The following is a 16,639-nucleotide window of genomic DNA, read 5'->3' on the forward strand; positions in this document are numbered from 1 at the left end:
AGACACAATTATTAGAGACCGTTCTAAGAGAGCCGCTAAAACAAATGAATGAAGCTTTGTTTACCTGGTTTCATAAAAGTAAAAGCTATTAACACCCATAATTCATGTAATTTAAAATCTTAAAGTACACAGTGAAGGTAAGTGTTGGCATACTTACTAATAGTTTAGTAAGGGTGCCCACTATTTCTTACTTTGAAGTGTTTCAAAGAGCAGAATATTCTGACTACACATTGCATGCAGTGTTTTGGAGAAGTACGTTCTTATTTAGCTGCCACCCTAAACTATTCACCCTCTTTGTAAAAACTGTGTTGTGATGCAGAAAGCAACATTTCCTTGAAATAATGATTTCAGTAGTAGTTTAATCCCCTCTCATTGATGAAAATGGATCAGTTTTAATGAAACAGAAAGACCATAAACCACAGGGAGGATTTAAAGTCAGAAGTTATAAGTAGAGATGAAAAGATAACTGCACGCTTGCCCAGTTCCTTCTCCAGCCCTGGATTTGGGGCACCTCCTGGCCCAGGAGACCCCAGTGTGAGGCTGGAGGGCTCTACTGGTGTAGCTGCCCTGGGCTGGACCCAAGCAACCAGCTGCCCAGGGACTGCCTTTGTTTTTCATCCTAGGCATTGTGCTCTGTACCAAGTAAGTAAATAAATAAAAGAGAGAGAGAAAGGAAGAAGGAAAATGCCATGAATTTGTTAATGCTCTGCAGAGAAAATGTCATCTTGGTTATTAAAGGCGCCATTCAAATTAATTATATACATGGCACAATTTAAATATTTTAGGGCAAAAGGCTGCGATCTGCCAGGCAGTGAACACATTCTGAACGAAACATACGTTTAGATAAAGCCCTTTCCATGACACTGACCGCCTGGCTGAATTGGGCAAGACCGCTAGGCTACAGTCCAGAGTGCAGAGGTGGGTGGGCTGTCCTTTTTGATCGAGTGTAGATGGCGGCCAGGATCGACCAACAAGTCCCACTTCCCATTTGCCACGTGAATCTTCTATAATGCTCCAGGCAAGACATCGCTTCCCTTAGACCTTGGTAATGGGGTTCTATGTAAATTTTTTTAAAGGACATCATAAAAAGCTGTTGAAGAAAAAAAAATTTGACAAAAAACTGAAGATAATAGGAGTAAAATTTTTTTAAATAACTTCTGCTAAGATTTTATCTACCAGTTTAATATTATAATTCAGACATTTAAAATTATTTATAGTTAAAAAAAAATCCAGTGAGTTTAATGTTAGTTCTGATTTCTTGCATTCTTTGGTTAAGTGGGGTTTGCCAGATAGCCATTTTCATTTTAACCTTTGTATCAAAAAAATCTTACAAAAATATATCTGCCTATTTTAAGATTTTTTTAGAGTACAAACATATATACAGTGTGAAAGCAACTACATTCAGGAAGGGAGGACAATCTAACATCCTATACAGGGGGAAAAACAGAAAAGAAATAGCAGTATGTCAACAGTGGCTATATATAGTGGCAGTGTTATGAGTGATTTTTAAACTTCCCTTTTCTTTAATTTTCCAAATTGGCTTTAAATAAAATAAACTCCTATGTTTAACATAAAGGTGAACTACCCCACTGCAAGAACCTACTTTGTGCCAGGGAATGAAAGTGAATAAAATAACCCCTGCCCTGCAGGCTGGCCATGTAGCAGGAGAGACAGAGAGTAAACACTTCAAGTGCTAAAGGGGCTGATGAGCACTGTGGGAAAAAAATAAAGCAGAGTAAAGGGAATGGCCTGTGTTGGGGCAAGTGCTGTTTTATACAGGGTAGTCTGTATTCCTTGCATATAATTTAATGTTTTATTGTCTTTTTTGGTCTCAAAGTCATAATTTTACAGTTACCAAAAGAGAAGGTATAGGAATTTGCTCTGAATGTAAACTGACCTTATAGCAGGCCTGGAAATGGTGGGGTTTGTTGGGGTTTTTTTTAGTGAAAACTCTGATACCAGGTGTTCTTTTGTTGTTGTTGTTGTTGTTTTCTTTCCCACTTTTCACTAAAAATATAAGACTTGGAGTGGGGAGTGAGGTTAGTTGTATTCATTCATTTATTCAGCAAGTTTCACTAAGTACATAGCAGATGCTATGTTCCACATGTAGAAAGAGTAACAAATCATGGTTTTGACCTCAAAGGCTCATAATGTAGTGGAAGATTGCCAACAGATTAAAATATATTCCCAGATATAAAGGGCAATATATATTTCCATTGATGCAGATTGTTTTTCTCTCTAGTCAGCTTTTTTTCCCTAGGTTTTTAAACAACATTTTAAAAATACCTAAACATTGAAAACATTTTTTTTAAGTTTCCATTTCCTTTTTTCATCCTGAGAACAGAAAGAATTTCCATTCTGCCACGTGTGACAGTTTCTGAGCCTTCCGTAACAGAGCTTCTCAGACTTGAATGTACACACGATCCCCTGGCAAAGTTGTAAAATGCAGATTCTGGTTCAGTACGGCTGGTGGGGCCTGAGATTCTGCATTTCTAATACACACCCAGGTGATGCTGAGATGAGATGACATGGCCTGTCTGAGGAGCAGACTCTTCAGTTGCAAAATGGGAATGACTACAGCTAATTTGCAGGGTTTGCTCTGAGATGTCATGAAAAGCACCAGAGCAGAGGGGCAGACAGAAGCTGCTCCATGAATAATACTCACCTCCCCCTTTCTCTCCAGCTCGGGGCTGACCACGTTCACCTTGGTATTTCCCACAGCAAACAGCACAGTGCCTGGTACACAATAGGAGCTCAATAATATTTGTGGATCAAATATAGAATGAATCTTTTAAAAATATGTCTGACAAATTCCATTATCTTTTTTTTTTTTTTACTAGCTGAAAACTCATTAATAGACAATATTGAGGGCTCCCCTGGTGGTGCAGTGGTTGGGAATCCGCCTGCCAATGCAGGGGACACGGGTTTGATCCCTGGTCTGGGAAGATCCCACATGCCGCGGAGCAACTAAGCCCATGTGCCACAACTACTGAGCCAGCGCTCTTGTAGCAGCGCATGGTCTCTAGGCATGCGGGCTTCAGTAGTTGTGGCCCTAAATAAATAAAATTTAAAAAATAAGTAAACAATATTGAAGATAATTTTAAGGATACTTTTTTTCTAAAGGAATTTTTTCTTTTTCTTAGATTAATTATTTTTGGCTGCGTTGGGTCTTTGTTGCTGCACATGGGCTTTCTCTACTTGCGGCGAGCAGGAGCTACTCTTTGTTGCAGTGCGCGGGCTTCTCACTGCTGTGGCTTCTCTTGTTGTGGAGCACGGGCTCTAGGCACGTGGGCTCAGTAGTTGTGGCTCTAGAGTGCAGGCTCAGTAGTTATGACGCACGGGCTTAGTTGCTCCGCGGCACGTGGGATCGTCCCAGACTAGTACTCGAATCCGTGTCCCCTGCATTGGCAGGCTTATTCTTAACCACTGTGCCACCAGGGAAGACCCTTTTTTTTTAAGGATACTTTTTAATTATAAAATAATGACCTATATGCCATCCTTTTCACAGAGATATATTTATTTGTTCAGATGACCTCATTCCTACAAATATATTCTACACTCTTGCAATGAGGGCACATGGTATTTCCATCTTACAGTAGGTTATGTCTTTTTATGCATGGTGTTCACTGTCACACTTTTGTGACTGCTTAATATGAATAGTATTGATGTTCCACAATTTATTAAATTATTCTTAAATGTTGGGTATTTAGGATTTTTTATTTTAATTTTTACTACTTTACATAAATATGCAGCTAATTTAGACCATTTGATTCAGTCCTCCTATACTGTGTTTTTCTTTTAAAGCGTATACTTCCTTATTGCTTAATTTTCTTGAATATTTTTCTGTGATTTAGAAGGTAATTTTAACCTTTGAACGTTACTTGCGATTTTCTCAAAGCATTCCAGAAATAGGCTTAAATATTGTAATAAATACATATGTATTATCTAATCAAAGAATATTACTTTTTCATTTTATTTTATACAAATGATAAATATAATTGTACTTTCCCCCTTTCTTTTCTTTCCTTCACCTCCATGATGTATTCTTTTCTAGGTTAGTTTAATCTGAAATTTTAGTATCCATCTTCCTTTACTTTTGTGGAAGGCAATTACTCCATTTACTTAAATTTATCAACATCAGCCCCCCCTTTTCCTCATATATTCTTTGAAAAATAATAATTTCACATATAAGCATGAGACTTTATGAAGTAAGAAATAAAGGCTGATCATTAAAAGGTGCTTACTCTAAATATCACTTACATTGTTTACTATAAGTGAGTTAATTAGATACCATAGTTGGCAAATATGAGGCCAAAACTTTTGAAAGTTGACTTCCTTAGAACTTTTATTTATGTTTTAAAAATTCTCTTGCCGCACTTTTTAAATTAGATGTTTATGTTTAAAAATTATGGCATATCTTTATTTCCCTGCAGTGGAAATGTGATTTCTTTCTCTGCAGCTTAAAGTGAGTGGAAAGAATCTTCTTAATGTCTGCAAGCTTATATTTAAAATTAGCAGGAGTGAGAAGAATGATTCTCTGATTCAAAATGATGGCATTCTGGGTGAGTATTATTCAGCACTACCATTGAGCAAATGTTGTACTTGAGTATGAATGAAAAGTTTGGAGAGCAAAGTTATAATTAATGATAACTGGAATATTTTATTTTCTCATAATATGCAGAAGTTAGGTGATGCCTGTTTTTTCTCTGTCCTTTATGTTTTCCATGTTTCACTTAATGTATCCTTTGGAACCTAGGAGGATAGCCTGCTATTTTTTTTAAAATGCCTGTAGTAATAATATATAATTTATAAAGTGGTTCCTATTTAAAAATTCATTTCCTGGTCTTGGTTTTACTACTAGAAAAAATACATTTAATAGTGTTTGACATAATTGAAATGTTTGATCTTTTGATATAGTAGGAATGATTAGAACTGGGAAAACATCTATAACTGTTGTATAAAATTGACATCACAGTGTGTCAAATGTGTTTCAAATATGTAGGTAGAGGAATTTTAATACATTCTAATTATCTAGCTAATAATGTGTAATTCTTTATATACCCTTAAATAATTAAGATGCTTAAATAGTTACCTAAACAGAAATCTTTTATGAATTAGTATTGTTGATCTAAGAGAAGGCAGCAACATGGAAAAGGCTTTAAGTCCTCTTTTTCAACATAGGATAAATGGTCTTCTTCTTTCTTTTTTTTTTTTTTTTAATCCCAGCAGACAGGGACAAAGCCAGTACTGAAAGAAATTTCTAACACTGAATCAGCTCATTGAGAGTAAGAGACTAAAAACAAAGAAAGGTTCTGACAGATGATCACATTGACATTAATAAAAATTAATGTGAGATAGGCATGTTTAACTTTATCAGAGCTGCCTGGATTAATCGTAAAACCTAGTACTTGTATGTTATTTGGATGGATGTTCTTTAAGTTGTCTTGGGAAAGGGTGGATGTTATATTCGAAGCACCCCTTTCTACTGTTGAGATACTTTTAAAAGTTCCTATCTTGATTAACTTTCCATTCATACAGCAACCAGTATATTCTTAAAGGTTTGTTGAAATTTAACTCTTAAATTGCTTTGATTATTAGTTATTCTATAATAACTCAAACTGTTTGTAACCAAAAATAAAGTTTGGCAAATATTAATAAGAGGCAAGGAATGGTGGGCTTCTCTGGTGGTGCAGTGGTTGAGAGTCCGCCTGCTAATGCAGGGGACATGGGTTCGTGCCCCGGTCCAGGAGGATCCCACATGCTGCGGAGCGGCTGGGCCCGTGAGCCATGGCCGCTGAGCCTGCGCGTCCGGAGCCTGTGCTCCGCAACGGGAGAGGCCATACAGTGAGAGGCCCGCGTACCGCAAAAAAAAAAAAAAAAAAAAAAAAAAGGCAAGGAATGGCACTCAGTTAAAAGAACATTTTCTTATTTACATATAATAATCCCATCTTTTTGCTGTCATTACTGTTACAGAGATATGTCTTAGCTAAAAGTAAGCTTTCCTGTTTATGCCATGTGAGCAACTCTTCACAAGCATTTGAATGTAGGTTCTGGCTAACATTTTACAAATCGTATTTGATGTTCACATACAAGTGCTTTAATATCTCTCTTTCCAGCTGTTCTACTCATCCATTTGTAATAATTCATCTTTTTGACAGAATCATTATTGGAGGTCCTGAGAAGTGAAGAGCTGCAAGCTAACACCGAGGCTTTCTTATACTGCATGGGGGTGATCAAATTCATTTCTGGAAATCCAGGATTTCTTCATGAAATGATTGGCAAAGGTGCTGTAGAAATATTGATGAATTTGATGACACAAATAAACGAGAACACCAAGAAGTCTGGTACATGTTTGCCTAATTCAGGCCACTTGTTAGTCCAAGTAAGTATTTTACTTGAAAGAGTTAGACGTGTAAAGTTAGTCTTCATGTTGTCTAATACCACTTACCTGCCAGTGGGTGTATCGGGAAACAGTTGGGCTGTTATCTGTAGCCAGGTGAGGGTGCCCAGCCTCGGGGATCAGGGTGGCAGCCCTAGCCACACCTCTGCCCCGTGTGTGCCCATTTCCTCTGGAAAGGCTATTCCATGGCTTTTCACGGAGCAGGTCTCCAGCATGTAGACATCTATTTCCACTACCCTGCGGAGAAAGCAAGACTGGAAGAATGAAAAATTAGCACCTCTTCAAAACAATTGCATGTTATAATCAGAATTTTAATAGGCAGAGTGTTAACTTTCAGAGTTTAAGACAGGTCTAGCTTGGAGATTGTTCATGAAGATTGGTAGCTTATATCATAAATATTGTATCTACAATAAAGAAAACAGAATTTAATGACACTGAGTGGACAGTTGTTGAGGGCATGTGTAGACGGCGGTAGCAAAGCCAGATACATTTAGTATGACCAGGGCAGGAAGAAAAAATGTGTTATGTGTTAGAGTTTCATTACTTCTTTTGCGGCAGATTAAATTTCATAGTTGAATTATTTTCATTGGAGCTGCTTCAGGTCTCGTATTCTTCTTTAGAAGAGATTTTACTCTTTAATAGCATTTGTATATCAGATAATAGCATCTTTGGTGTAATAATTGATGAGATTTGAAATGTGCTTGTCAGTTAATGGGGCTTGATCAAGGACTGCGTGCTCGAAGCCTTGGGGAAAGTGTGCTAAAAATTAGATTTAGGCCCTGCCTTAAAGATGCTTAAAGTGTATATGATAATTATTAATTTTGGACTTTGTGGTCTGTCTCCATTTCAGAAAAGACTGTGAAAACCTCCTTTAGTTCTGAGTGATTCAAAATTCTACTGGATGTGCCACCTTTTGGCTAGGGAGACTTAAGAAACATTATTTTCATGCTGACAGTGTTATGGAGTTATTTAAATTTTTCCCTCAATGAAAATAGTTATTTGGGTTATATAATTATTATGTTTCTTGTTAAAATGCAAAAAAAGAAGTATGAGGAAGAGTGTAAAAATCACCTGAAGTATTTTCACCCTTAGATAATCTACCTCCAACATTTTAGTAACCATTCTTCCATGCATTTTACATGCATATATATTATATACACTTACATATGTATAATTTTACATAATTCTTGCTTTTTATCATGAACTTCCTCTTTCTAAGAGTTGTTTTTGCTTGTTTCCTGTCACCCTCTTTTCCTCCTTGTTTCTCCTCCTGGTTCTCCCTGTTAGCCAATATTCTTCACACAGATGTGCTCAGCACCTTTTAATACAGTCATAGGTTTTCTCTTTTTTTATATAAATTTATTTTTATTTATTTGTTTTTGGCTGCGTTGGGTCTTCATTGCTGTGTGTGGACTTTCCCTAGTTGCGGTGAGCAGGGGCTACTCTTCGTTGAGGTGTGCGGGCTTCTCATTGAGGTGGTTTCTCTTGTTGCGGATCACATGGTCTAGGTACGTGGGCTTCAGTAGTTGTGGCACGTGGGCTCAGTAGTTGTGGCTCGCGGGCTCTAGAGCACAGGCTCAGTAGTTGTGGTGCACGGGCTTAGTTGCTCCACAGCATGTGGGATCTTACCGGACCGGGGCTCAAACCCATGTCACCTGCATTGGCAGGCAGATTCTTAACCACAGTGCCACCAGGGAAACCCCACTCATAGGTTTTCAAAAATGGAATATTCTGTGCACATCTCTTTTCTATTTTAACAATACACAGTAAAAAAACTCAATAGACTTATTCTTTTCATTGGCAGCATAATATTCTGTGATGAAGATGTACCTCAAATTCTCAACCATTCTTCCATTGAGATAGTCTGCTTTTAATTTTTATGTAAAAGCTTTTGGAATTCTTGTCTTGTTTTAAAAAGCTCTTTCATATATATATAGTTGTCCCTCAGCATCCATGGGGGACCTGCCCCAGATACTAAAGTCCACAGATGCTCAGGTCCCATACTCGGTCCTCTGTATCCACGGATACAGTACACTGTCCGTGGTTAGTTGAATCTGCAGATGCGGAACCTACAGATAGGAGTGCTGACTGGATATATGTATATGCATTTATATATTTATACATAATTTATAAATTTAAAAATAAAAACAAATATATAAATGTATTTGTATAGAATAAAAATATATAATGAAATCAGTTGGTATAAAGGAGAATTGAGTATTATTGTGACCCAAAATACATCAAATCCAGAGCTAGGACCTCTGGTATGCCAGTATGTACAGTGCACTTCTCCCTACGCTCCTCTCCTTTCCCTCTTCCCTTGCTTCGGCGTCCTCACACGCAAACTGACTCAGTGGGTCAGATGCCCCTTTCTTGTCCCGAGGTCCTTGCGTCCCTCTAGGGTGTGGGGGAAAGGGCACTGTAGTAACTCCCTCCTCGCTGCCCACCACCACTCACCGGGCACTGTCATCATCTCCAAAGCCTTCCTCTGAACCTGCCTGGGATCTGGCGGGGGAGGGGCTTACACAGCCCGAGGCCTCTCTCAGGAGCGCAGTCAGCAGCCCACATCCCAGTCCAGCAGGAGAAAGGGGCCCATTATTGCCTCCACCTGAGAACGTGCTCCTGCTGTGGTCACCAAGAGCCATTTGTGTCAACTGTACACTGTCACTATGTGTATGTACGTTTACAAATTTGGGGGAAGGGAGGTATTGTTTTAGGGTATTTCATTTGCAGAATCCCCTGAACTGGACATTCCCTTGTGTTTAATTAAAACAAAGAAAAACTGTTTTGTATCATCCAAATGATAAAAATGTAAGCAACTTGACTTCACCGTAAGAACAGATGAAAATCTCTACTCTTGCGAATGTGTCGCACTGACGGGCTTTTTACCAGCTCGCTCATGGGCACATTCACCCCAACAGATCTGGCCGTGGGCAGAATTGTTCAATTACACCAGCCTTCAGAACCGGTAACTCTAGCTCAAGGCATTTTTAAAAAGCAACTTTGTTCAATTGAAAAAATAAATAAATGACTTGCGGCTGTACTAATAGAATAATGTCTATAAGCCAGAGAGAACACAGCAAGGCAAAAAGATAAGGGCAGGACTTCCTCTCCTTTATGACTTTAACTGCTGTTAAACTTTGTGCATTCTGCCATCCGACCCAGTGCTAGAGTCGTCCTGTCTCCCTAAAGCAGCCCTGTTGGAGGCCATTGAATGAGTAGAAGGCGTGTGAAGCTGGGTCCTGCAGGTTGTGTAGGATTTGGGAAACTGTCACTGAGGAAAAGGGATACGGTGTGTTTGGGGGCTGCTGAAAAGGTAGGTCTGTCCAGAGCAGAGAGTTCCGTGGGGGAGGCGTGGGAGGTGAGATTCAGAGGCTACGGTCATGGGCCTCGAATACCAGGCTGCAGAGTGCAGGCTTGGAGTAACACAGAGCGGCTGGAGGTCAGTGCAAGGGGAGGAGGAGATGAGATCAGAGTGGCAGACAGGTGGGCATGCGCGAGATGTTAAACTGGTAAAGGCCGAAAAGCTGAAATGTGGCAGGAGGAAAGTGTGTCAGTGGTACGGATGGATTGGAGGGTTAAGATCTCACACACAGCAGCCCCAATTAAGAGTTGTTGCTGCAGTTATTAGATTTTAGAGTGATTATAATGGAGCTAAAGCATCGAGATCAAGGAATGGGCACGAAAGAAGAAAAGCTCCTCCACGGCATAGGGGCCAGTGATGCTCAGAGGAAAAGATACTGAAGTGTTGAGATTTTTGAAAGTTTCCTTTGCATTGTTTCTTACATATATGTATTTGTGTACACGTACATATATGTTTATTACTGCACCACTGACATCAAGAGACATTGATTTCACAAGTGTTTGTGCGGTGGCTGCTCTGTGCCAGGCGTGCTTTGGGTGGTTAGTAAGGCAGTGGAGGGCAAGAGAGCTGCCAGCAGGGGCCTACTTTTTAAATTAATTTATTTATTTATTTCTATTTGGCTGTGTTGGGTCTTCGTTTCTGTGCGAGGGCTTTCTCTAGTTGTGGCAAGCAGGGGCCACTCTACATCGCGGTGCGCGGACCTCTCACTGTCATGGCCTGTCTTGTTGCGGAGCACAGGCTCCGGATGCGCAGGCTCAGCGGCCATGGCTCACAGGCCCAGCCGCTCCGTGGCATGTGGGATCTTTCCAGACCGGGGCACAAACCTGTGTCCCCTGCATCGGCAGGCGGACTCTCAACCACTGCGCCATCAGGGAAGCCCAGGGGGCCTACGTTTTGATGATCCGCATGTCCAGATAATAGTATTCTGATGCCCTATTCTTTGACAAAACTCTGGTACTTCCACGAGTTCAGTTCTACCTGTCAGGTGCTTAATAGCATTTTGAGGAGAGGATGATCGTTGGTGCTCAGAGGGACCAGCACCACTTCCCACTAAGTGGAAGGATTAATATTCCCAGTCTGGCAAAACTGGAGACGGGAGTTTGTCTGCAAAATCCTTAGCGTAAAGAAGGTTAATCTGTGCATGATCACTAAATTCCAGAACGTTAGGCTTTCGGGAGAGCTCCTTGAAACCTGGAAAAAGAGAAATACAGACCAGATAAAAGGCTAGGCCCTCTAGATTCCAGCATTAAATTGCATCACTTAAGGAGGTGACACAGACGAAATAGGGGATTATCAGGAGGTGTTAGGGTTCATTTCTGGCTTATAAGGCCCAACAATTGGGAAGGGATAATACAGGAACTGAGGAAAATTCCTGGAGTCACCTCCACCAGAAAGTCTGTTGTAGTTTCCATCGTGCAGTGCAAGGGGAGGAGGAGATGAGATCAGTCTGTTGTAGTTTCCATCGTGCCCCCTTTCTGGGGACTGGAGAAGAGTCTTTTGTATGCATCACAGTCACAAACAAGCCCCAACTTCCCTGGTGTCTCATTTGTCCTCTTGTGTCTTGGGGACACTATGTACAAAGCTGCTTTACCGTAATTGAAGAAAATCTCAAGGTACTCCCATTTACAGTTAGGTAACTTGTAGGTATATAACGTAACTATTAAACCCAGGTTGATTTAAACTAATGTTCCTATTTTTATGGATTCCTTTGTATTTCCAGCCTTTTCTTCTTTACAGCCTGACCCACTTGATCTTGAGTTCAATTCTTAGAGAAATATATTCTTTCCCTGCTTCAGATTTAACATTTTTGAAGTTAGAACTGTCTGGCATCCCCCACCGCCCCCAGATAACGTGGTTTCTTTCCTTCGTCTTACACCTGGTCTCTCTTCTCTGACCTCCAAACCTGCCGCCCAGAGGGTCCTTCAAGTCCTAATCTTTCACCCTTCTTGCTCAGTACAGCTCCACTGTCCAATTCTTCCTTTTTCTGAGCGGAAGTTTCTCAGGAAGGTCGGTCCTCCCACCCCTTGGCAGTCCCTCTCCTCCACTTTGGCTCTAGAGTGTGGGGAAAAGGAGAGTGAATTAAACAGAGGTTTGACCCTGGGTAGCTCAGAAAATGATAATGTTATTGTCAGAAATTAGAGGGTTACGTAAGGGAACTGATTTGGCGAGAGGAGGGAGGGAAATGATGTAATTAGCCCTCGTGTAAAACTTGAAGGTGCCAGCAGAACAGCCAAGCGGGACTGTCCGGTGGGAAACTGGAGAGAAGACCCCGTGCTTAGCAGAGAAAGTAAAGCCAAAAAAGCAGACTTAGCGTCATCTACATGGAGTTGACCGTTGAAGTCAAGAAAGACGATGATACTACTCAAGGGGAGAGTAGAGGGAGAGAGGAGGGCTAGAGGAGGGCTGAGGACAGGTTCCATAAAATGGCCAGATTTGTGGAATAGGGAGAGACAAGAGAAGTGACCAGAAAATTCAGAAAGGACAGTGTGTGGAAGAGGGTAGAGATTTTAAAAGCAAGGATTGGTCAGCTTTGGCAAGTGCTACGGCAAGCACACGGGGGAAGAGGAATTCCGCTACTGTGTGGGGCAATTTGAGTGGGCAGGTGGGGTCGCATCCTGTTGCAGGGGGTCTGTCCACACTCTCTTTAAATCTTAAATGATTTCTTTATCTCTGCACTTTTAAATTAAGAGATGTTTTGGGGGCTTCCCTGGTGGCGCAGTGGTTTGAGAGTCCACCTGCCGATGCAGGGGACGCGGGTTCGTGCCCCAGTCCGGGAGGGTCCCTCGTGCCGCGGAGCGGCTGGGCCCGTGAGCTATGGTCACTGGGCCTGCACGTCCGGAGCCTGTGCTCCGCGGCGGGATAGGCCACAGGGGTGAGAGGCCCGCGTACCGCAAAAAAAAAAAAAAAGATGTTTTGATATAGTTGGGGTTTTGTTTTTTAATTTCTAAGCCCTAGAGTAAACTCCCCACCTTGGCTAATGCGAGTTCACTCTTGTATTGTGTATTCCACGTCCTGAGCACGTGGTACTGTCATCTTCCAGAGCCCTGATGGTCCCTCTGGCTTTGTGCCCGGCGGGGACAGGGCTCAGTGCTGCCTCATGGACTAGTGATGGGAGCACAGGCCTGAACTGGCGGTTCAGCTCTGACATTCTGTGAGCCTCGCCCTCCTCATCTCCCAGTGACTGGCTGTGCCTGGGGTAGAGGGTAGTCAGGCGAGTTAAACAAGATGATCTATTGAAGCACCTAGAACAGGACATGGCACGTAGATGGCACTCAGCAGAAATTTATTAAACAAAGTGAGATCAGAATTACCAAAACTTGAAGCTTCGGGCTTCCCTGGTGGCGCAGTGGTTGAGAGTCCGCCTGCCGATGCAGGTGACATGGGTTCGTGCCCCGGTCCGGGAAGATCCCACATGCCGCAGAGCGGCTGGGCCCATGATCTATGGCCGCTGAGCCTGCACGTCTGGAGCCTGTGCATCTGGAGCCTGTGCTCTGCAACGGGAGAGGCCACAACAGTGAGAGGCCCGCGTACCGCAAAAAAAAAAAAAACAAAAAAACTTGAAGCTTCAAAGAGCAATTATTTCTGATAAGAAAAGATTAATCACAACAATTAAGATGACAGAGTTAAAGATGGATTTCATCTTTGTGTATTTTGTGTGTGTGTGGCTTTCCTTTTTATCTTTTAGTTTGAACTCAGTATAGGTTCACAAGATGTTGCAAAAATAGTAGAGGGGTCCTATTTACCCAGTCACCCTGCTTCTCCCAGTGATGACATCTTACGTAACTGTAGGACATTATTAAAAGGGGGAAACTGATATGAGTACGATACAATTAACTGTTTTACTTATTTGCATATTATTTTTGAGATTAGGTGAGTCTCTTTTTTTGTCACAGTATTTGGTTTGGTTATTAGGCTTGCTAATTTTTTAATGATGTATTTGTTAGTGGGAAGGGGAGCTATTTCTGCTTATGAGGTTTCCTTCCTATAAAGGAATACCCAGTAGTGTAATGACCACTCAGTCATCCAACTGGCATGAGAGAGCGGGCAGTCAGAGCCTACTCTTCCCTTTCCTGGGAAAGGGCTACATATAGGCAACTCTTGTTCAATTTTGACTCTCCACGGATGGCATACCTGAAGATTTGGGGGCAGTCAGAGGTCCCAAACGTGTAACGCCTTGGGCTTTGAATTAGAAATAAGAGAGAGACTAAGGCAGATGGGGAAGAAAGTTGAAGGATGTAGTTTATAGCTGTGGTGGGTGTGCTTTCTAATCCTGAACCCCTGAATCAGATTTGCCCACCCAGTCACAGGCCACGCCTGCCCCAGGAGGAGCAGAGGACAACACCTGTGCTCACCAAGCAGGAAGTGAGGGGTGGAGAGTGACCAGGAGATTATGCTAAGAAATGTCACCTCACAAGGAAGGAACATCAGGTGTGGGAAGTAAGTATTCCTATGCCACCTGCTTCTGGGGAGAGCCATTTGCTTTTCAATTGCTGTCATATCTGCTCAGTCTCATCTCTTCCCTGTAGACATATTAGTTGTGGCAATAAAGAAATGTCACTAACTTTAACATGTAATTCTGAAAATCAGTGTTATTACTCTGCAGTTCTTAAAGCATTATCTTTTTCAGACTCATTTTCCTTATTTTACTGCTCTGGCATTCTATGTAGTCTAGATGACATTCAAATTTCAGCTGTATTGATACATATAATGGCCACAACTGGAAGAATCAGCTACCTACCCATTTTACCAAGGTAACTGACATAGTGGCAGTAAATGGAGAAACAATAACAAACATAGGCAAGTGTTAAATAAGAGTCTCAAAGTAGGGCACTGGAGCTTGAGGGCAGAACCATTTCCTGCAGAAGTAGGACACTCATGGTAGGAATGTGCCAAATGGGCTCCACAGCCAGGCACCAAGCATTGCTGAGGATTGCGAATTAATATGACTTTCACATGCATGTATCTTAACTCCAAGAAAATGCTTAGGACGTTTTGGAACTAGTGGTTTCATGTATATAGTGGCATCTTACAATTGGTTTCCTTTTTCTCAGGCAGAGCTGTACTAATCATACATGAGACAATATGAAACTTCTTGGGTTACCACATGGGCTCTGGTTTTGGCATATATGTGGTCTCGATCGGGCACAAATCCAGAAAATGAATATGCTTTCATTAATAGAGGGAGATGGTTTTGCTGAGGTTGGAAAATGGTGTGGCTTTGGTCTTAAATCATTTGACACTGTTTGTGGTCTCTGGCGGCTGTGTTTATTCTTTCACATCATCAGCGGGAAGTGAACCATTTTGCAGTTGGCAGTTAAGTTGAGATAAAGCTCTAGGGATTTTGGTTATGGATATTCCAGATGATTGAGCAATAAAATGAATGCTTTTAGGAGACAGTCAAATGGAGCAGGGGAGACAACAGATGAGGAGTCGTTAGAGCCCCAGATGCCCACCTACCTGGAGCTGGTAGACTTTCTGAGCTTCAGTTTCCTCATCTGAAAGTTGGAGCTCAGGATACCTTTCCTGTCTACAACATTCAGGGAGCAAATGAGATCAAGCTCACAAGATAGCTTTATAAAAAATAAAGTAGCTGCTCATATTTTTTTCATAATAACATTCAATGTATAAAAATAAAATGACTCATGATGCTAATTTTGGTAGAGGAAGCATAATAACTTTCAGACTGTTAGTGCTATTTTCAATTGCATTATGTTCCAAAGTTTTCTTTGAAAGCCGGTTTTTTGAAATTGGGAAAATATTTCTCCAAGGAATAATACCATGATTGACGGTGAAGTTCCTGGGCTAGCCAAAGAGCCTGTTCAATTTCTGATGCACCTAAACGGGAATTCTCTGGTGGGCTGTGAGCTGCAAGCCCCTCTGATCTGGGCCAGCTCTGATGGCTGAATGCCTCCTAGGGCAGAAGAATCTGGTGAGTTCCCTGGGGACTGAGGACTCTGATGGAGGGAGAGTGCAAAGGGAGTAGAGAAGTCATCCACTCGAGAAATGAGCAGTATATGGAGGCCCAGGTGGACCAACCAGCCCTCCCCACCGTGCGCACACCCCCCTGCAGTAGAGAATGCTGGGGATGAGGCCACAGCTGCTGGGCCTGCACTGTCATTCTTAAGTTCATCGATCTAAATCAGGAGGGCCTCATATTTTAAGGCAAATATTTCATGTGTTTGCTTAGGTTTTTCAAATAATTAATAATTGGAAACATAATTTAAAATCGATAATAAAGTACCTAAATTGATTTTTTTAAATGCTAAATCTTTTGAATTCTAATTTTGCTTTACTAAAATGCTTTTTGAGCCCTTATAAAATAATCACTTCTTGATAGAATTTTTCCCTTTAAAATGGCTCTCCCAATGTTGATTGCATGGTGAAGACTTTGAGGCCCAACTAATTCAGTGTGAGATAGGACAGCTTTGCCAAACTCACCAGGTGTTTTACCTGGAGATGCTGATTGAGGTTGGGGCCCAACCTGACGATCAAGGAGTTTGGGGAAACCCAGAGAGAAAAAGCTGCCGCAGGAAAAGTGAGCACCACAAAGCTGTAACGTGTGTGTGTGGCGCAGTCATTTTCCAGCAGTAGATTAGCGACCAGAATCACACCAGCATGTTTCTTCCCTGATACATACCCAACGTTTAGGTCCCCTTTTGTCCCAGACATCATCTAACAGCTGCTAATAAGCAAGGACACTTAAATTTTTATCAATCCTTTTTGTGGATTACCAGTTCCATATTCTTCTCCTTTTTCTTCTTCCCACTGCTCGCCTTCTGACTCAGTATATCTGTCCCAAGGGGTTGCACATTAAGTGATGGGAAAAAGAAGAATGGAAACTCCTGTTTTTCAGTTTGCTCTTGCTTGGTGAGATG

At 41.5% G+C, this 16,639-nt stretch overlaps 1 protein-coding gene across 4 annotated transcripts in view; it reads left to right on the top strand.

Moving 5' to 3' along the window:
• Positions 1-16,639, top strand: part of ARMC2 (armadillo repeat containing 2) — a 268,510-nt gene that overhangs the window by 196,865 nt on the left and 55,006 nt on the right. For all 4 annotated transcript variants that reach the window (XM_079939293.1, XM_079939291.1, XM_079939292.1 and 1 more), the window contains 2 exons: positions 4,460-4,562; positions 6,159-6,382. In XM_079939293.1, coding sequence (XP_079795419.1) covers positions 4,460-4,562; positions 6,159-6,382 — 327 coding nt within the window. The remainder of the gene's footprint in view (positions 1-4,459; positions 4,563-6,158; positions 6,383-16,639) is intronic.

Source organism: Stenella coeruleoalba, assembly GCF_951394435.1.
Source record: "Stenella coeruleoalba genome assembly, chromosome: 12".
NCBI classification, from domain to species: Eukaryota; Metazoa; Chordata; class Mammalia; order Artiodactyla; family Delphinidae; genus Stenella; species Stenella coeruleoalba.